The sequence below is a fragment of the Heteronotia binoei genome, chromosome 7 (assembly GCF_032191835.1).
Source record: "Heteronotia binoei isolate CCM8104 ecotype False Entrance Well chromosome 7, APGP_CSIRO_Hbin_v1, whole genome shotgun sequence".
Lineage (NCBI taxonomy): Eukaryota > Metazoa > Chordata > Lepidosauria > Squamata > Gekkonidae > Heteronotia > Heteronotia binoei.
In genome coordinates this window covers 39,236,553-39,259,045 of record NC_083229.1, presented here as the reverse complement: position 1 = coordinate 39,259,045, position 22,493 = coordinate 39,236,553, and the positions used below count along the sequence as shown (strand labels likewise).

At 44.7% G+C, this 22,493-nt stretch overlaps 1 protein-coding gene across 1 annotated transcript in view; it reads right to left on the bottom strand.

Annotated features, from left to right (window-relative positions):
- Positions 1–22,493, bottom strand: part of NIPAL2 (NIPA like domain containing 2) — a 57,471-nt gene that overhangs the window by 20,506 nt on the left and 14,472 nt on the right. The window contains exons 4-6 of the mRNA XM_060243448.1: positions 22,377–22,436; positions 17,551–17,672; positions 11,252–11,348 (exon numbers count right to left, since the gene is read on the bottom strand). Coding sequence (XP_060099431.1) covers positions 11,252–11,348; positions 17,551–17,672; positions 22,377–22,436 — 279 coding nt within the window. The remainder of the gene's footprint in view (positions 1–11,251; positions 11,349–17,550; positions 17,673–22,376; positions 22,437–22,493) is intronic.

Below are 22,493 nucleotides of genomic sequence, written 5' to 3'. Positions count from 1 at the left end.
CAGAGTTAGGCACAATTCTTCAACTCCTCTGTCCAACGTGAGCATCAATACAGGGGCGGGGGGGGGGGGAAATCCCCTTGTTGAGCTAAATGTTGGCAATGTGGCTTTGTGGAAACAGAGTCAAACAGTGTAAAATAAAGTTTTCCAATAAAACTTGCCATTTCCGTCCTTCCTGCTGACAGCTATATTGCTGGAAGGTGAAGATATTAAAGCTGACAGTATTATCAGAGACGGCGGGACCATTTCCACCCAGCTTCTATATAAATTTAACAACCAGGCATAGGAAGCCCCTAAGAGTCTCTTTAAATATTTAATACAGAAATGGTTCTTCTGGTTAACGCAACACCAAATAGGGAAGGAATGGGTTTTGCTGACTCTGATAACAGACCCTGTTTAGCTAGCCTTGAAGCAGCTGAAAAGTGACCTCATTTGCAACAGCGGGAAGCGCCGAGATCCAACTTTGTCCCCCCCACCCCACCCCACCCACGCACCCCCCTCCAATCTACCCCACTGTAAATTCCAGATTAGGCACGAAGCAAGGTGCTCCTCGATGAGTCAGTTTCCAGAGCCGCATTGCCCAAAACGTTTGCAGATTTATACTCACACTTCTCCGCTCCCTTTCCAGGGAAAATAAAACTTTAGCCTATGAAATACAGACCTTTCTGCTTATTAAAAGTGGTGTGGCAGATATATAAAAGAACGCCCCCCCCCACTACCCCCAGTCTCATCTCATTTGCCATTTCTGGCAATTTCTACAAATGGGTAATGGTGGAGAGAGAACAATTCTTCTGTAGCTATTACAGAATTCTTTTGCAACAAGGTGTGACACAAGCACACCTGGAGTCTTTCCATGTGCTTCATTGGTGGGAGGGATGTGCGCAAATGCAGGCAACTATGTTGATCTATTAGGAAAAAAATCCAAAATCATTGCTCTTTTATCAAGGGTCAACTCACTGCTGTGTCTCCTGACCTGGAGAGCCCAGGCTAGTCTGATCTCATCACATCTTGGAAGTTAAGCAGGGTCAGTCCTGGATGAGTGATTACCCAGGAATACCAGGGGCATGACACAGAGGCCGGCAGTGGCAAAGACTCTCTGAACGTCTCTTGGCTTGAAAACCCTACAGGATTGCCATAAGACAGCTGTTACTTGATGGCACTTTCCACCACCACCATCACTACCACCACCCTGCTGTATAATTGATCCTGACAAAGGCATCGCTTGAATCACTGACCCTTTTCAAACTGCCCTTGTATTCCATTTTAGTAACTGATTGCGCATGTTCTCACTTGCTGGTTCAAGTAACTAGCCCAGTATATATATTACATCTTGTATGTGTGTGCACATCTTTTTGTAAGAGAGTGCCAGTGTACAATGCAGGTACTAAGAACTAGATAATCTGGATAAATCTGGGATTAAATCATATGGTTAGCCATACAATCATTGAATATGATCAGTCAACGTGCAACTTCTTCAGAGACTAGTTTGAGGAGGGGCTATCTGTGAGTTGACCCTTAATGTTCCTGATATGTATGGTTGCCATTTTGTCTCATTAGAGATATGGACATATATTTCAGCTTCAGTATGTGCAACTCCAAACCCTTTACAGTGTAGTAGCTTAGAAAGCTTGAGAGTCATGGAGTAAAAGGACAGGTCCTCTTGTGGATCAAAAACTGGCTGAGTAATAGGAAGCAGAGAATGATTATAAATGGGCAGTCTTCGCAGTGGAGGACGGTAAGCAGTGGGGTGCCGCAGGGCTCGGTACTGGGTCCCATCCTCTTTAACTTGTTCATAAATGATTTAGAGTTGGGAGTGAGCAGTGAAGTGGCCAAATTTGCGGATGACACTAAATTGTTCAGGGTGGTGAGAACCAGAGAGGATTGTGAGGAACTCCAAAGGGATCTGTTGAGGCTGGGTGAGTGGGCGTCAACGTGGCAGATGCAGTTCAATGTGGCCAAGTGCAAAGTAATGCACATTGGGGCCAAGAATCCCAGCTACAAATACAAGTTGATGGGGTGTGAACTGGCAGAGACTGACCAAGAGAGAGATCTTGGGGTCATGGTAGATAATTCACTGAAAATGTCAAGACAGTGTGCATTTGCAATAAAAAAGGCCAACGCCATGCTGGGAATTATTAGGAAGGGAATTGAAAACAAATCAGCCAGTATCATAATGCCTCTGTATAAATTGATGGTGCGGTCTCATTTGGAGTACTGTGTGCAGTTCTGGTCGCCGCACCTCAAAAAGGATATTATAGCATTGGAGAAAGTTCAGAAAAGGGCAACTAAAATGATTAAAGGGCTGGAACACCTTCCCTATGAGAAAGGTTGAAACGCTTAGGGCTCTTTAGCTTGGAGAAATGTCGACTGAGGGGTGACATGATAGAAGTTTACAAGATAATGCATGGGATGGAGAAAGTAGAGAAAGAAGTACTTTTCTCCCTTTCTCACAATACAAGAACTCGTGGGCATTCGATGAAATTGCTGAGCAGACAGGTTAAAACGGATAAAAGGAAGTACTTCTTCACCCAAAGGGTAATTAACATGTGGAATTCACTGCCACAGGAGGTGGTGGCGTCCACAAGCATAGCCACCTTCAAGAAGGGGTTAGATAAAAATATGGAGCAGAGGTCCATCAGTGGCTATTAGCCACAGTGTGTGTGTGTGTGTGTGTGTGTATATATATATATATTTGGCCGCTGTGTGACACAGAATGTTGGACTGGATGGGCCATTGGCCTGATCTAACATGGCTTCTCTTATGTTCTTATGTTCTTATTACTTTCGTGCACACCAAAGCTAAAAAATCCACACAGTTTTCATTTCAGACAACCATGTGTGTTAGGGACATACCTCAGTGCATATGGTAGGATCCCCTCAAACATAACATCTGAAAAGGCCTGTTTACAGAGAAAAATCATGTGTGCACCAAATATATTGCATTCATTCCCTCTGTTCAGGGCTACCTGTGCAATGGGTGTACAGTGTACACATGATTTGTCACAAACAAAATGGCTATGGATGCCACCTAGACATCATATCTATTACATGACAAGTATACACTATCAACTAGTTGTGACCTCTGGAAGCAAACAAAGTTCTGTGTAAAGCAGGCCATCTAGGACAAGATAGGCTTTCTGGTGCCCTAGGCGAATCACACTCTAGCGCCCCCCCCCCCATTATTAAAAAATATAAGAAAATTGAAGAGCGCCAAACTTGAAACTTTTCACATTTTTAATTTTTCAAAAAAATTGTGATGTTATAAAAAAAAATGTGAGAATAAGAGCTTGCTGACCATGTTAGGAAGGAGGGTGGCAGGATAGGATGAGGTGGGAGGCCAAGTCACACATCGGGGAGAGGGGGTGGCTTGGCTTTGTTGAGGGCAGCTTGGTGATGGGAGAGGACAAAGTGACAGTGGTCAGGAGCTAGAGTGGTGCCCCCTAAGCCAGGTGGCACCCTAGTCGACTGCCTACTTTGCCTACTCCCATGCACCAGCCCTGGTCTCATGAACATAAGAAGCTGACTTAAATTGACTAAGACCATTGGTCTATCAAGGCCACTATCATCTACAGAGACTGGCAGTGGCTCTCCAGGGTCTCAGGCAGAGGTCCTTCCCACCACCACCTACCTCAAGGGTGTCGAACTCATTTGTTATAAGGGCCAGATCTGACATAAATGAGATTTTGTTGGGCAGGGCCATGTTTGTATCTATTTAAGATTAGGCAGCAGAGATATAAACTTTTTAAAGGACACAGACAAAAATGACTAATTTTTTTCTTAACTTAAAACATGCTTAAAACGTTAGCACTTGTTGGTCGTATAGGTGCTTTCTCTGTATTTCTCCCATGGGATCCAGGGAACTGGGCAAAGGAAGCTGAATTTATTTACCTGTTCTTTCCCTCCCTCCCCAGGGCACCAGGCGGGGGAGGAACCTCAACCAGTGGAGAAAATTGAAGTTTTACTCTGCAGCTCCTGTGTGATTGAGCAAGCCTTGTAAAGCAAGCTGAGATGCAGAAGGAAGCAAGAGAGAGGGAGAAGGAAGCAGACAAGAGCCAGTTGCTTGGGGGGCCTGATAGAAGCGCTCTGGGGGGTGGGGGGGATTATTTGGCCCCCCGGGCTGCATGTTTGACACACCTTACCTATCTAATCCTTTCAGCTGGAGATGACAGGGATTGAACCTGGACTTTCTGCATTCAAAGCAGATTCTCTATCAGAGCCACAGCCCTCCCACTCACGTCAACCAACTGTCCATCATGTTTCCCACTGCAAACCCAAAGTGGAAATGGCAGACATATATCCTGAAACACCATTATACACACACAAGGAACTACAACGCAATCAGATCCCTAAATGTATGTTCATGGGTGTTTAAGGACACACATCTGTTGTTTGCACTTTATGTTTGCTTTGGAAAACACCATAATGCCTGTGGCAAACATGACTTTTTTTTTGTGAAAGTGTCTCATTCTTGCCCCATTCAAATTCAATAAGAGTGGTTTATTCACCACAATAGATCCAGACTTTTTCAAGGTTTTTTTGTTTTGTTTTTTTGGAAACATTTCCAAAATCTGTTGCCTCAGAATGTTGGATGCCATCATAAGGCAAACCCCATGAGATACCGACAAAATGTTGGAAACGAAGGCGAGTTCTAATACACGCTAGAATGTTGCATGAAATACAATCTACTGGGTCTTGTGTGATGCTGCATAATATCACCCTTTTAAAAACACTGTCGCCTATTACAATTCTTTAGCATCATCCACCAAGCATGATCTCTCTCTCTCTCCAGCACAGAACACAATGTTATGTAATTAACATCTGTGTTCTTATGTCCTATTCATTGTGCTCCATCTGTATTCCATTCACTTCGGTAGGTCTTGCACAGAAGACAGATCCCCAGGGATCAAGCCATAATTTTTATTCTCCTGGCCCGAGGACTTTTTACTGTGCACACAATGGAAACACGTTTCAGCTTGTGTGCACCATAAAGAACGCCAACAAATGAACAGAGCTGCGTATTTAGAATGTGCTTTGGCTTGAGTTTCAGGGGGCCAAGTGTGTATGCCAATGACAGCCCAGAGGTGAAAACAGAATTGGTAGAGAGCTAGTGTGGTGTAGTGGTTACGAGCGGTGGACTCAAGCTTGATGCCCCACTCCTCCTCCACATGAAGCCAACTGGGTACCTTGGACCAGTCACAGTTCTCTCAGACCTCTCTCAGTCCCACCTACCTCACAAGGTGCCTATTGTGGGGAGAGGAAGGGAAGGTGATTGTAAGCTGCTTTGAGACTCCATAGGGTAGAGATCAGAATGGGAAGGACAAGAGATCTCTTCAAGAAAATTGGAGAAATCAAGGGAATGTTTTGTGCAAAGATGGCCATGATAAAGGACAAAAATGGTAGGGACCTAACAGAAGCAGAAGAGATCAGGAAGAGGTAGCAAGAATACACAAGGATTATACAAGAAGGATCTCAATGTCCTTGACAACCATGATGGTGAAATCGCTGACCTCGAGCCAGACATTCTGGAGTGTGAAGTCAAATGGACCTTAGAAAGCCTTACTAACAAAGTGAGCGGAGATGACAGTATCTCACTTGAGCTATTCAAAGTCCTAAAAGACAATGCTATTAAAGTGATGCACACATTATGTCAGCAAATTTGGAAAACGCAACAGTGGCCGCAGGATTGGAAAAGATCAGTTTATATTCCAATCCCGAAGAAGGGTAATGCCAAGGAATGTTCAAACTATCGCACCATTGCACTAATTTCACATGCCAGCAAGGTGATGTTAAAAGATCCTAAAAGCTAGGCTTCAGAAGTATGTAGATTGGGAACTACCAGAAGTTCAAGCTGGATTTCAGAGAGGTAGAGGAACTAGAGATCAAATTGCCAACATTCGCTGGATTATGGAGAAAGCACAGGAGTATAAGAAAAACGTCTATTTCTGCTTTACTGACTACATTAAAGCCTTTGACTGTGCGGACCACAACAAACTGGCAAGTCCTTAAAGAGATGGGAGTACCAGCCCACCTCACATGTCTCCTGAGAAACCTATATAAGGGTCAAGAAGCAACTGTCAGAACAGGATATGGAGCAACTGATTGGTTTAGAATAGGAAAGGGGGTTCGACAAGGATGTATATTGTCACCCTGCTTATTTAATTTGTATGCAAAGTGCATCGTATGGAATGCTGGCCTGGATGAAGCAGAAGCCGGAATTAAGATTGCCGGGAAAAACATAAACAACCTCAGAAAGTGAGGAAGACCTAAAGAACCTCTTGTTGAGGGTGAAAGAGGAGAGCACAAAAGTAGGCTTGAAACTCAAGCTGTGGAGAAACACCGTTTTAGGCCTGTGCTTGTCTGGGAGTTGGCTAGAGGAGTCTTAAACTCTAGGCAAGGCTTTGGCCTAGTCTATTCCTCCTCCCCTCCTGTCTGGGAACAGCAATTCTGAGGCCGCCTAGAGTGACAGGAAGTCTATCAAACTGGTCTCCCAGAATTAGGGTTCCCAACCCCCCCGCCCTGCCGGGGGACCCCTGGATTAGGAGCCTTTCCCCCCGATCTCCAAGAACGTGGAAGCGGGAGGGGTGGGGGAGGGAAATGGCGCGGCCTCCCTTCGCGAGGTGCATGCTGGGACTCATAGTCCTTGCATCCTCTCCGGCTGCTACAGGCGTCTCCTCGGGGAGTCTGGCCGGCGGAGGGGGGAGAGCTCCGCCCCCAGAGGACCATGTGCGTTTCTACCTCCGGAGGCTTCAGTCGCTGATTGAAAGGCTTCCTCTTGGGATGGGGTTTCTGTGTTACTTTGAAAAAGTTGGCAGCAACTCTTGAGTAGAGAGGCCGATCCCCCTTCAGTGTTGCCAGAAATGGGGTGGGGGGGAAGTCTGCTGAGTACTTCATTATTCTCTATGTGGAAATCGATTCTCATAGGGTATAATGGGGAATTGATCTGGAAGTTTTGAGGGCTCTGGGGGCGCTGTTTTTTGATGTAGAGGCACCAAATTTTCAGTATAGTATCTAGTGACTCTCTCCAAAGTATCCGCCAAGTGTCAAAAAGATTGGACTATGGGATCCAATTCTATGAGCCCCCAAAGAAGGTGCCCCTATCCTTCATTATTTCCTATGGAAGGAAGACATTTAAAAAGGTGTGCAGTCCCTTTAAATGTGATGGCCAGAACTCCCTTGGAGTTCAATTATGCTTGTCGCACCCTTGTTCCTGGCTCCGCCCCGATGTCTCCTGGCTCCATCCCCAAAGTCTCCTGGCTCCACCCCCAAAGTCCCCAGATATTTCTTGAATTGGACTTGGCAACCCTACCCAGAATGCTGCAGGAAGGAAAACCAGTTCCTGGGTGGGAACTGGGGTTTATATTATAGATTTTGGGAGGGAAAGGCTGTTTGAGTTTGATTTGAGTCTTGGTGACTGGTGAGTTGGTTCTGGATGGTATTGTCAGGGCCAGTTATATACTAGGGAAAGAAGGAGCGTTTATCCCTACTTTCATTTATTACTTCTGTTCACCCTGTATTTAAAAATGCCTGTATATAGTTATAAACTTTAAATAAATATTTTGTCTGTTTAAAAAGGTAGTCCCTCTGTACCACATAGGTTCCCCAAACGCCTTAGACCACGCTACTGCAAGAGGGGAGTCCAGGAAAGAGGGAAGGCATACAGTTGGCAAGGGTGCCAGTCCTCCAGGGCTCTCCCAAAATCTCTCATAACCAGGTGCTGGGTTGGCAGAGGACCTTGAGGCCAGGCCTCAGAACTGGCAAGGGGGATTGGGAGTCCTGTTCCTCTTGGTCAGGAACACCTAAATTGAACAGGTGGTGGCAGCATGCCCTAGTGGTGGGAAGAGGATAAGCTCCCTCCAGGAGTTGGCAACTCAAAAGGGAGTTGACGGGACCGGGTCTGAAGGCAGAATTGGGCCGGTTCCGTCACACTCAACATCAAAAAACCTAAGATCTGGCCCCATCACGCAAATAGAAGGGGAAGACATGGAAGTAGTGACAGACTTCACATTTCTGGGATCCAAGATCTCTGCAGATGGTGACTGTAGCCATGAAATTAAAAGACGTTTGCTCCTTGGGAGGACAGCTATGGCGAACCTAGGCAGTATAATAAAAAGTAGAGACATCACCCTGCCAACAAAAGCCTGTATAGTCAAAGCGATGGTATTTCCAGTAATAATGTATGGCTATGAGAGTTGGACCATAGGAAAGGCCCAGCTTTTGAGCTGTGGTGCTGGAGAAGAATCTTGAGAGTCCCTTGGACTGCAAGAACATCCAATCAGTCAGTCCTAAGGGAAATCAACCCTGACTGTTCCCTGGAAGGTCAGAAGCTGAAGCTCAAATACTTTGACCACCAAATGAGAAGGGAGCACTCACTGGAGAAGACCCTGATGCTGGGAAAGACAGAAGGCAAAAGAAAAGGGATGGCAAAAGATGAGATGGCTGAACAATGTTACTGATGTAACTAACACGAATTTGAGCAGACTTCGGAGGACGATGAAAGACAGAAGGGTCTGGCGTGACTTTGTCCATGGGGTTGCAAAGTGTCGGACTCCACTGTGCGACTGAACAACAACAAATGCAGCAATGCTCTGTTTTCTACAGAGTTGTAGGGTTCTTTTCTTTTTTTACCTCGCTGGGTGCATGTTCGGTCACTTTCTAGCAAGGACATGTTTGGATCACAATCCATTGCCTAAGGACTCTTTGCATATGCCATTGTCACAAGGCAGCTCCTTCCATCAGAACTCTGGTGGTGTTTCACTGCCAGCTCTTCAATCACCATTAACTGGAGTCCAGTGTTTACTTCCAGCTCATCCACAATCTCATTGGGTCCAAAACACTGCCTTGCAGCCAAGCCCCAGTCTTCAGAGTAAACTGACAATTTCCACCCATCCCCTCCTTCCTGCTGCAGATTCCACTTATATCATTCCTTGGGGTCCCCTCTCCCCCAGGAGAAGCATTTCATGGAGATTAGTGGGCTGCAATGGGAAGGGAGCTGCAGGAAAGCTGCATTCTGCTAATGGAAAATTTAGTCTGGATCCAACCCAATATAGAACACTTAATGTTCGTACAGGGCTCTGAAGTCTGCAAAGTGATCCTCATACATGAAGTATGTAACAAATTCTAAACACTGAAGAAAATTACATAAATGCTGTTCATTTTTTTTCTCCCTCTCCCCTTGCAGCAGGGAGTGATAAAAAAAAACAGAACACCAGAAATTTAAAGAAAATGTTCTGCAATAACAGGATGACTCCTACAGAGATGTCTTGGAGTTTAATTTGACTGGGTCTTCTATCTCATGGACAGGAACTATTTGGGAATCTATTTTTAGTTACAGGACCAGCTATGAGTGAGCTGCATCACAGACCCACTGAGATGCCTGCAGAATTGCTCCTGTGAATGCAAAACCTGTTGCCAGACCTGGCTCAAAACACAACTCACCTGTGTACCAAACACATCGGGTCACTAGATTTAATGGACCAGATAAGGTAATAGTGAAATCTTAGTATGCATATTACAGTCTGGATCCTTTGACTCCCTGGGCCCAAGTTTTCTCCAACAGGAACAGATTACCTTCAACAAAGATGAACTTTACCCCCAGAAAGCCTGGCAATATATAGCAGACTAGGAATAGGGCCCATTTTGATGACGGGCTCTAGAAAGAAGCTGTAGGTGACTGCCCCCCACCCTTGCTGTCTTCCCACCCATTCACCCAAGTGAAGGTATTTGCTCCCCCCACCCTTGGATTCTTCCCATCCCCACCCCCATTTTAATACCACCACCCCTACCACCTCTTCCTCTCAACTACCCCCGCACCGTTGGCACATCACTATCCCCCAACCATGACATTCAATCACTGGCACCCTTGCTGTCTTCCCAACCCTTGGCATTCACTTGCCCCCCCACCCTTGCTGTCTTCCCACCCACCCCACAGCTGAAACAGATGCTAACTCTCCCCTCCACCGCATGCATGTGTATGCACATGTCTGGTGGCTGAAAGCCCTGAAAGAAGCCCAGAATGGAGATAAGGAAGAATAATTAGGGGTGGGGGGGTGGGGGCATGACACAAATACTGAAGCTCAGCATTCCTTTTGTTTGCAGTGCATTTTTGCTGCCTTTTCCTGTCATATTCAGCCTTGTGGCATTTTGCATCAGCATGAGCTTGTGGCATGATTCGGGGTGTTTTGCTTAGCTTGGTTGTGTTATGGTATTCCACAGAGTATGTGCCTCAAGCTGGCTGTTTTCTGTAGGAAAATTCATCTGACTTCAAGCTTTCCATCTCCTCCACCCTCCCTGCAACCTCTATCTAGGAAAAGGACAGTCTTTCTCCACAGTGGAGACCAAAGCAGGAGGGAAGCGACCTCAGCTGAGCATAATGACACAGAGTCCACCCTGCAAAGCAGCCATTTTCTCCAGCGGAAGTGATCTCTGCCATCTGGAGATTAGTTGTAATTTTGAGTGATCTACTTGGCTCTCACCTGGAGATTGGCAACAGTGGTTCCCCAGGAGGAAATTGTCAGTTCAGAATCTATGACACTGTACCTGTCTGAGGTTCCACCCCTCCTCAAACCCCACCCTACTCAGGCTCCACCCCTTAAATATCCAGGAATTTTGCAACCTGGAGTTGGCAACCCTATCAGCCAACCATCCTGGGGCAGGACTTGGGAGGAGGGAGAGAGGGAATGACAGAAAAGAGACAGGAAAGACAATAAAGGGGGGGGGCGCCCATGCCCTCTGAGGGATTGCTCCTGGCAGTGACAGGCCTTGCTGCCTAGTTGCATTACAGTGTTGGCAGCAGCTCCTTGTCTATTTTGGCAGCCTTTAGAGGCTGCATGTGCTGGGAGGCCATCTGCGTGGGCCATTGATGGGGTGGCAGAGGTCTGTCATCACTGGCAGCCATGATGCCTTTTGTGAGGCCACAGTAGAGTGGTAGGCCTTTCCGGGGCCAGCTGACAGAGAAGACACAGAGAAGCATCAGAGATGTGGCTGTCTCTGAGGTAAGACTCTTGGTGGTTTGTTCAACATTCCTGGGCCTGCAGGAGGTGGGGGCAGAGGTATCAGCCAATGGTGGGCCACAGACAGGGCCAGACAGTTCATGAGCCAGTAGTTCATGCAGAAAGGTCCAACCAATGAGGGTGCTCAGTTTTGCCACCACCACAAGGGAATTATGTATAAAGGATAATATAAGATGAAGGGGACAAAAGGCCAGTGGTGTACAAGCAGTCAGAACAAAACAGGGCTGGATATGACAGAAATCTTACCTAGCAGTGCTACCATGGTTAACAAAACCACAACGTGCTTCACATCCCTTCTTTTATAGAAATACAGAAGAATGCAGAATGCTATTATTCCCAAGATCTAAAAAGAAAGAGCAAAAAAGATAAAAAGCAAAGTTGCTGAAGATGAAATCTCTAAGATGTCATATGTTCATCTTTTGGACAGTTAAAGTGGTGATTAGCCATATTGTATGTCATTTATCAAAATTATTCATCCTGTAAACCTTTCCTAGGACTAAGAACAGTTAAAATATCAATCTGCTTTTATTCCCTTTTGGAAGTTCTCATTTGGGGTGTTTTCTTCACTTAAGATTTAAAATACAATATCTGATGTTTTTTGCAATTGTAACTGTCAAGCAAAAAAGCATTCAACTTCAATACGGTTTTTAAAACTACTATAGCATCAACATAGTACGATAGTGCTATCATTAGTAATGGTAAATGTGGATTAACTGCGATCATCCAACTGCAATGGGACTACTCCAGTGTAGTTACTTGAAGATTACAATCTCCAAGTGCCTCCTTTGAGCCCTAAAATACAGCTGATCTTCTTTTCTCTCTGCATCAAATTGCCTTTACTTGTTCTTCTCTGTCCACCTCCCTAATCAATAAAACCTGGATGAAACTTACACTTCTTGTTCAAAGCACCTGCAAAGCATTTGTAACTGTACATTGCTTTTCAATCACTGCCTAGCCAACTACCTGTCAGAAGGCTGCATAAAAGAAAAATACACCAGCAGAGCTTAATGACAGGGCAGGAGAGGCCGCTTTGCAAGACGTTTTACAGATGGGGAGGCCTTAACGCGGCACACAGTCCAGGCTCGCTGCTCCGTGGCTACCAGCAGTGCTCCAGCAGGCATAGAATTTGCACCCCAAGCCACAGTCCATCCAGCCTACAGCTTGCCACCACGTGGACACAAAGTGCCCAGAGACTAGGGTATAGCATGACAAGCCTTTTTTAAAAAACAAGGTATTTAGCCATGTGAAATCTGCTTTTCTTGGGCTGTACTTCCATTTAAAACATCAACTGAGACCTAGTTTAGACTCTCTCTCTGTTAGGGTTGCCAGGGTTGGGCTGGAAAATACTTGGAGACTTTGGGGGTGGATCCAGGAGAGGGTGGGGTTTGGAGAGGGGAGGGGCCTCAGCATGGTACAATGCCATCGAGTCCACCCTTCAAAGCAGCCATTTCCTCCAAGTGAGCTTTTCTCTGTCAGCTGGAGATCAATTGTAAAAGCAAGAGATCTCTAGGCCCCACCTGAAGGCTGGCAACCCTTGTGTGTGTGTTCACTCTAGGATTTGGAGAGAAGCCTTTAATCTGAAAGGGAAATGTATAAATCCAGAATCTAGGGCAAACTGGCCTGTATGGCCACTGGGCCTCTTCCAAGTGGGCTGTTGGCCTCCCCCTGGGCAGGGCAAGGCCAGAGAGGTGGGCAAAACCTGGCCTGCCTGCCCAAGCCTTGTATAGGAAAGGGAAGGCATCAGTCATTGACCCACTAAGTGGGCAGCCAAGCTGCCTCTCTAGGGTTGTCAGCTCTGGATAGGGAAATACCTGGAGATTTGGGGGATGGAGCAGGGTATGGGGAAAGGAATTTCAGCAGTGTACAGTTTTGCAATCTACCCTTCAATCAGCCATTTTCTCCAGGGGAACTGATCTCTATTGCCTGTAATAGCAGAAGATCTTCAGGCCACACCTGAAGTTGGCAACCCTATGCCTCTCCCTCTCTCAGACGGTCTGGGGTGAGACCCTTTCTCAGGGCTGTTTTTTTCTCTCCCAGCTGGCCTCTGCCCTTTATTCTTTAACTAAGCAGTCCCTGACCTTGGCTCCTCCATGCAAAGAGAGAATGGTGGCACTGTTGTGGCTATGGGCCTCTTGCCAGTCTGGGATTCCATCAAACACAGAACCTCAGAGGGGGTCTGTACTGCTAAATTATGGGCCAAACCACACTGACAGGCATCAGGGTTACAGCCAGTGGAAGGGGAATTTTCCCTCTGCCCTCCCTTCCTAGCTACAAGAGCCAGGAGAGAAGAAAATATACAGCCTGACTTCTCCCTCCTACAGCTCAAAGCAGCATAAGGGTACCTTTTCCTACTGGGGAAATGGCACAAAGGGAAATCTTCACCCCTTTCCCTTGCCCCAGACTTGCAGTCTCTCATGGGTCCTTCTTGCAGCTAAAATTCACATTTGGGATCTGCTTTTGGATTCCTAGTGTTATGTGTGGTTCAGCCTTCAGGGTTGCTTTACACAGTACAGTTCTTAAAAAAGGTCAAGGTAGTCCCCTGTGCAAACAACCAGTCATTTCCGACTCATGGGGTGATGTCGCATCATGACATTTTCATGGCAGACTTTTTACAGGGTGCTTTGCCATTAACTTCCCCAGTCATCTATACTTTCCCCCCAGCAAGCTGGGTACTCATTTTACCGACCTTGGAAGGATGGAAGGCTGAGTCAACCTTGAGCCTGCTACTTGAACCCAGCTTCCGCCAGGATCAAACTCAGGTTGTGAGCAGAGAGTATGACTGTAGGACTGCAGCTTTACCACTCTGCACCACGAGGCTCTTACAGTTGTAAACACAGGTATTAATAATGGTATTACAATTTCAAGTACAATTTCCATGGACTACAATAATCCCTTTCCCCAGAAAGCTGGTTTCTCCCTTCCTGCCTTATTTTCTCACTGCTCATTCTCCAGGCTCACTCATTTCAGAAAGTCACAACAGTGGCAATGATAAAACTTTCAGAGTGTGTGCAAACTACTCGTAATATGAAGCAATATGGACTAAGGATGCACTATCCTCTGCATCAATTATGTGCCACATTCATGCAAGCCCCCCTCCCAAATATGCTAGCAAGCAATCCATTCCCCCCTGAATAATTTTTCAAACAGACTTTACACTTTTGCTCCCAGAGGCAACAAAAAGATAATTAACTCTTGCAAAACAATTCACAAGTGTTTTGCGATGCATCAAAGATAATGGATTTTGGAAGGAAAAGGGGAGTTTGCTGCTTGTTGCTTTTTTTAAAAGAAAGGGTGATTTATGCAGATCTTTAACAGACATAAATCTCATTGTTATTTCTTGAAAGAATCAATTTTCTGAGCTAATCATAGTGTAATAACCCACAATCACAGATGCATGAACATGGTCTCTCTCTCTCTTTCTCTCAGGAAAGAAAAGCTTGCTCTTAGCTTTCTTAATCATGGTTAGGAGAACGGCAGATTATGTGTATCTTCCCTAGGCAGAAAAGAAATGCAAAGGTTTAGATAAAATGAACCCTCTCTGCATAAGCAAAAGTCACTTTCACCTGCACAGAGAAGGTCACCAATTCTGGACATGTGCACCCCCCCATGTCCTCTGAAAACTGAGTTCAAAGAGTTAAGGCCTTTTGGGGAACACAGTTGTAGAGACAGGGAGAGAACTAGCAAAAAAACTACTTCTCTATCTGTGATGTGTTATATGCTGAGCCATGGGCACCTGCATTGTATTCTGGGTATATTTATCTTGTGGCCAAACAACAAGATAAAATAACTGTGCATTCAAGTCGTAATTGACTTATCTTGACCCCTCATGGGATTTTCAAGGCAAGAGATGAACAGAGATGGTTTACATTGCCTTCTGCTGCATGGCAAGTCTAGTCTTCCTTGGTGGTCTCCCATTCAAGGACTAACTTTGGCCAACTTTGCTTAGGCTTCCAAACTTTGATGAGATCAGGCTACGATTAGCTACTATTATTCAAACAATACAACTAATTAATCTAAAGCAACCAATGAGGCTAACCATATAAACAAGCAGTGAGTCCTTGTTATCCTGACTTCAGGATTCTGAACTAAGAGTCCCAGATTTCAGACTGCCCCTAATGTGTTTCCCATCCCCAAGGTGCTCTTCCCTTAGACAGATGAACACAGTGTTCCTTCAGTAGAAGTCCTTTTTTGGAAACTGAAAACACTTCTGTAAACAGAAGTCTTGCCATGATTGAAAGAGTCCTCCAAGAACAGGAGGGCACCTTTGGATCCAGCTCATTTGCTCAAAGGAAGAAAGAGGTCAAAGTTCAACTTCACACCTTTTTTCATTTCTCACAGAAAAATTAGGTCATTAGTAAATGTTCAGGGAGGAAAATGTCCAAGCAAGTGTTTAAGTGCTTTCCTGGATTACAGCCTAAAGCTTAGAAGGTGAGGAAAGGTCTCCTCCCCCCCTCACAAGCCTATGATTTCAAGACCTTTTAATTCATTGGGAGTGAAATATCATTGGCTGGGTTGGCAGGGTAAAGAGCTTGGTTAATACATAGCTGCCTAGTAGAGATATTGGCTGACATCATGTTCATAATCTCTTCACTGTGGTCAGGAAATGTGCTGCAAACTTCGTCCCTTCTGATTCCTCTGCTTTCCCTTTTCAGAGCTAATCATGGTACAATTCTCTGTGTGCATTAAAGTTGCATGTCTGGTTTGAAGCTAGTCATGGTTAGCATTAACATAAGTTCAGACATATCACAACACCATTATCAGTTCTAGGAAGCAAAGGGCACATATGGCATTCAAAAGGATGGACAAGAGAGTCTTTGGTCCCCCAGCTCATTCTCACTGTGCATTCCTAAGCAGTTTCTCCAGTCTAAGACCACTGAATTCAATGGTTTTAGACTGCAATAACTACATAGGATTGCTCTGCCAGTCTCCTAATATGCAGAACAACATTAAGCAGGTCTAATAAGGATCCTGCTCAGGTCTGTTCTATGGGACTTACTCCCAGGAAAGTGTTTTGGGGATTGCACGCCCAGGTAAGTGTTTTGAGGATTACACTGCTATTCTGGTGTTTCTGGAAATGTTTACGATTCCTGAAGTTTTAACAACTGAACCATCAGGGCTTTTCTTTTTTTAGCAGAACGCGGTTCTGGCTGACTTGGCATCAGGGGTGCGTGGCCTAATATGCAAATGAGTTCCTGTTGGGCTTTCTCTACCAAAAAACCCTGTGTGAAACAATGGTGATGTCAGGCGGTATGGCCTAATACCCAAATAAGTTCCCACTTTTTTTCTACAAAAAACCCCTGCGTGAAACAATGGTGATGTCAGGGGTGTGGCCTAATATGCAAATTAGTTTCTGCTGGGCTTTTTCTACAAAAAAAGCGCCCTGTGAACCATCATTATTAATTTTTTTTCCATGGCATCTAACATATAAGTACAGAAACGGATTTAACCAAGCATTTCACAACTAATCTCTTTGTAGGCTGAATTACAGGGCATGAAAAATCCATGTGGAATTATCATCTAACCTGAAAGGTTAGAGTGGTGGGTCAGGGTCAGGCCTAAATTCCCCACTCTGCCATGTGGAAGTTCACTCAGGGATCCTGGGGCAGTGACCATCTCAGTCTAACCTCCCTCACAGGGTTATTGTTGTGAGGATAACATAAACGGGAGAATGATGCTGTGGTCTGCTTTGGATCCCGGTTGGGGAGAAAAGGGTGATAGAAATATCTAACCAAATCAATCAGTCCTGATAGGTGCTAACTAATTTAGTAAAGCTGATTATATATGAATTCTACATAATTACATCTCATGTTGTATTTTCTACATTTCACCACCCCTTGATCCAGTTGTTTGTTGAGAGAGGATCCGCTTACATGCATATCATGAATCAGGCCCTAGTCCACAAAAGTTGTTGCTAGAATAAAAGCTTGCAATCTCAGAAGAGCCACAAGACTCCTGTTTATGTTTGGCCTAAAAGTCTTTCTTGCTCTCTTCACCATCCATTTAAGCCTGGAGCTGTGTTGAATTTCCCCAACTAACAACAGCTCCATCCAAAACAGAGTTACACTCTTCCACACCAATTTACTTCAGAGGACTTAGAAAGAGAATTGCGTTTAGCTACTTCTGTAACTCTCATACCAAAAATGTCAGAATGGAACGGAACAGGTATGCTGTATTTTATATAAAGTAACCAACCAAGCCTCTGATCACCAGAAGAATTTGAAAACATATTAATGCAAAATACCCCAGCAGACAAGATGGCACTATACAAAGGCTATTTTTGTTATGCTAGCCTGCAGCACATCCCTTCCCAGGAAATCCAGCCTGGTGTCCTCCTGCTCATTTCTATATTCAGCTTGGAGAGGCATCTTTGATTTTACTGTGTTTGACACAAGGAATGTGGAAAGAAGAGCAGACGAAGTGAGAATTGCAACATCTTCAACTGGAAGAGCAATCTGTCGCACAGAAAGCAATGTTGACTCCATGCCTTGTGATGCAAATCAAGAGCATCTGAATTACAGACAGCAGATTATGAAGACTGGACTCACCACATAAATCAGGACCTGCCAGCTAACTAAATAACTCTGTATCCTTTTTGCTGTGGGTTCCTGGGCAATGTGGGGAGCAAATGTCACCAACAAAAATGTTCCCGCAATTGTCAGAGTTCCACCTTGAAATAATAACATAAAGACAAACATGTTATTCTTTAAGTTGAAACCATATGTTTAGAACATGGTACTGAGCTCTATCTAGCACACAACAGGTGAATTTATAGAACCAGTTTTTATGCAAAAATGTCACTGACAAGAGATAGCCTTCTGCCATTCTTCAGCAGTCACTCCACCCCTTAGGGTTAATTTCATATGGGAGAGGATTATTCATGGTTATTATGCAGGTGAGAATTCACAGAGAATGGCTGTGTGGAAGCCCTGTTGCTAGTGTTCATGCTTCTGAATTCGTGGCAGCAACTACTGTATTTATTTTACAAAATTTTTACAAAGGCAGCTAACAAAAACATACAAAATAACTAAAAAACCCATTAAAATCAAAAGCAACTTAAAAGCCATTAAAACCAACAAAAACACATAATTAAAATGGAGCTAAAATGCACATACAAAAAGATAAAAACAACAATTAAAACACTGAGCAAAAGGAGGGATGGCTAAGGGAATGCCAAACAAAGCAAGAAGTCTTTACCCTCTGGTGAACTGTGACAACAGAAGAAGCCAGACAAGTCTCCCTGGGGATAGTTTTGGTGCCATGACTAAGAAGGTCTTCTCTCCCAGGCTGCCACCCAGAGGACAGAAGTACCCAAAGCAGGATCTCAAAAGATGACTGCAGCAATGGAAGTTTCTGGGCCCTCTTCAAGGAGCGTACACTGCAATAATCTCACCCAGACAAACTGCATGAACCTGAGCAGCCAGATCTTTTCTGCCCAGGAAAGGCCACAGCAGGCTAATCAGTTGAAACTAGTAAAAGGCATTCCTGGGCACAGCTGCCATTTGCTTACCCAGCTGTAGGCCTGGATCCAAGAGCACCTCCAGACTACAGACCTCTTCCTTCAAGGAGAGTGCAACCCCATTCAGAATGGCTGACACCTTAAATCCTGGCTCAGACCTTCCATGTGCTTCACACCTTCCACATGGCTCAGGCTTTCTACTCAGAAGTCTGCTCTTTGGATATCTGCCTGGTAAGTAATTTTACTTACTGCATTTATACCCTACTTTTCTCTGCAGTTTTCTCTGATCTCAATAAGAAAATTATCATCAGCTGAAAATATGCGCTTCGTATAAGAAAGAAGATTACTGGTCTCATCACACTTATTTATACCAGTTTGTATCCTAGCACTCCACTCAGTGGGTTGGGAGATACCTGGAGATTTTGAGGGGTGGGGAGGGCTCTGCAGTGATGTGAGTCCACTCCCCAAAATTGCCATTTTCTCCAGGGGAACTGATTTCTTTGATCTGGAGATCAGCTTTAATATCGGGAGATCTCTAGGCCCCACAAGAGGTTGGCAACCCTAGAAGTAAGGTGTGTGCCTAGAGTCTTTATTCCAAAGAGGTACTATGATAGGCACAGGCTGCTGTTCTAGGAAAACAAGGAAGATTCCTGCTTTACTCCCAGCCTACGAATCTCAGTAGCAGCTTCTACTGCTGTGTTGTTTCCCCATGAAAGGGTACAAGCAGTGTTGTTTACAGGGGTAGGTACAGGTACTGGTGCAAAAGAGGACAATTAGATTCAAGCTTAGTAGCACCTTAGAGACCAAAGCAGTTTTCAAGGCAGGAGCATTCAACAGTCCAAGCTCTCAAGAGGACAATATGAGTTTGTGGCACAATGTGTGTGAATGTGTGAAGGGAAAATACATGCTTCTCTGAATAAGTGTGTCTTACATTCTTTGGTTGTGCTGAAATGCCAGCTTAAACTTGAAGAAGAAGAAGAAGAAGAATTGCAGATTTATATCCCGCCTTTCTCCCTGAATCAGAGACTCAGCGGCTTACAATCTCCCATACCTTCTCCCCCCGCAACAGACACCCTGTGACGTGGGTGGGGCTGAGAGAGCTCTTATAACAGCTGCCCATTCAAGGAAAGCTTCTGCCAGAGCTATGGCTGACCCAAGGCCATTCCAGCAGGTGCAAATGGAGGAGTTGGAGGACTTGGCAATGTTGTTTCACATATCTTTTCCTTTTAAAGGTTCCCTGCTCCAACAATCAGCAGCCCCGTGGTGCAGAGTGGTAAAGCAGCAGTACTGAAGTACTGTGGTCCGAACTCTCTGCTCATGACCTGAGTTCGATTCCGGCGGAAGCTGAATTCAGGTAGTCGGCCCAAGGTTGACTCAGCCTTCCATCCTCCTGAGGTTGGTAAAATGAGTACCCAGCTTGCTGGGGGGAAAGTGTAAAAGACTGGGGAAGGCAATGGCAAACCATCCCGTAAAAAGTCTGCCATGAAAACATTGTGAAAGCAACGTCACCCCAGAGTTGGAAACGACTGGTGCATGCACAGGGGACTCCTACAATCAATCATTGATATGGAACATGAGATTCTGAGGTACAAAATACTGCACAGAACATCAGTGGGGCATTACAGCTCACACCCTATTTGTGGGGGGCGGGGAATGGCAGCATTCTGTATTTATGTGCTAACAGAAAAGTTCCCAACAATCACCCAATCTGCCATTGTACAGCTAACTCCATTGGAATGCAGCAAGACTGTTAAAAGCCTTCACGGCAAAGACAAGCCCAGAGAAATAATATAAATCAGCACAGAACTCTAGTTAAAACAATGTGCAGCATACAATGCTGAAGGGAAAACACGATCAGCTGAGAGACGAATTCTTCATGTATCAGTTGGATCTACTGACTGAATGTTACGGGGCTGCTGGAGCAGTACCGCTGAATCTCTTTCACCAGACATTCCCCACAGCTGTGCAATTATAGCCGTTACTCCCGTAGGCAACGTCATCACTTTGCTTATTTACAGGAATAGTCCAGATGCCTTCTTCCCAGATTGCCTTGACTGAGGGGACACTTCAAACGGGCAATTTTTTTAGAAGGAGAACATTTTTCATAGGTAATAAAGTGTGCAAACTATAGTTTGCAACTTTATAGTGCACATGCACTGAAAAGGAATGGCCAGCTGTATCTTTCTGGAACCTCCAGGAGAAAGGACCAGGCGGTAGGTGATGTGAAAGACTTCTGCCTAAGATCTTGGAGAGCTGCTGCCAGTCTGAGGAGACAAAATTAGTCTTCATGGTCTGATAAAGTATAAGGCAGATTCATGGGTACCTTATCAGGAGCAACACATCTGTTTCAGTCTTCTCCCTTCCCAAATACACTTGGTGGGCTTCAGATGTATTTTTTAAAAAATGTTTAGGAAGGTTCCCCAGGGCATGCTTGTGCATTGTTTAAAAAGAGTAACATTTAAGGAAATACACTACCCTCAGTCTGCATAAGCACATGGACAAAGCAACCAATACATGACATTTCCACATGGGGGCATGAAAATGTGCCCCCACCATAGTGGCAACAACGAGCAGTGAAGGAAAAGGCACACACCCTTCCTTCCTGTGCTCACTGCTCCTGCTACCCTCCTCACCCACCTTTTCTCCTTGAGGGGATGGCCATTTCAGCCCTTCTCCTTCCCTTTTCTCCACTGGGCTGCAGTGTAATGCTACATTACATATAAAGTATGGCTCACCTGGGAAGGAGAAAGTGCACTTTAACGAGCCAAAGCTCTCTATGTGTGTGCAAGCGAGAGAGAGAGACAGAGATGCTTGGCTCCGTGGACCATTTTGAAGGCAGAGCTTAATTCTGCCCTATCTCCATAGACGCTGCAGGTAAAAAGTCCAAATGGACATTCCACTAGCAGTCACCCCACAGTTTTCTATTTGAGCCAGACTAAAGTCACCTTGTGCTGACCTGGATGGCCCAGGCTAGTCTGACTTTGTCAGATCTCAAAAGCTAAGTAGGGTCAGCTACTGGCTAGCACTTGGATGGGGGACTACCAAGGAAGTCCAGGGTTGCTATGAAGAGGCAGGCAAGGGCAACTCTTGCCATAAACTGGCTACAAGTCGATGGCACTTTTTACCGCCAGAGTTATCATATTTTAATCTGGCTCAAAGGGGTGAACAACTAGTGTAGTTGGTGGGCTTTTCTGTTGACTGCTGGGGGTAGTGGAAGGACACTCTTGCCAGCGCTACTTTTTACAAGTCCAGCTGAGCTTTAGAAAGCATGGCCAGCGGCTGCAGGAATGAGCATTGTAACAAAATTCAAAAACCATTGTCATCTTAATGTGTCGACAACATTTACACATGAATTATTACACATAGAACTCTTAAATACCCCAAACAGCAACAGCTTATTGTCTAATGTAATGCAACCCAAAATGTTGCTGGAATTAGTCTAATTCTTAATAAATAGAGGACATCTTGATTTGTAGAAATTTCTCTGAGGCAGCCAGAAAGTCCAGTGTTTTGTACAATAAATATCATGTTTGCCAAAACATTGCTGAAATGCCTTTGGAAAAGGCTGAATTAATACAAAAGGAACAAATGGTTCCTTTTTAACAAAGGGGATGGGGGTTGTGAACAATCTTCCAAATCAGAGCAAAACAAGCAATTAGCAGATGCTGTGTTTTTATGAGCTTTCTACTATTATCATACAAATATTAAAATGTGTAGCCTATTAAAATATATTTCCTGGTTTAAAACTGGCAGCAAAAAGATTAACATGATCATTTTAAAATCAGCATGTTCCTTCCTATAGCCATTAGTGTTCATTATACAGGTATGCTGAAGCTTGGTGAAGATGAAGAATTTGGAAATACAATCTTCTCATTATGAAAACAATTCTATGCATGATGGGATCATTTTACTTACCTAATACACCTTCAGACCTCATGTTCTCTTTTTGAAATAAGACAGATATAAGTGCACTACCTGAGGGGGAAAAATAATCCTTATTTAATAATAAAAGCTATAAGAAAATATTTTCTT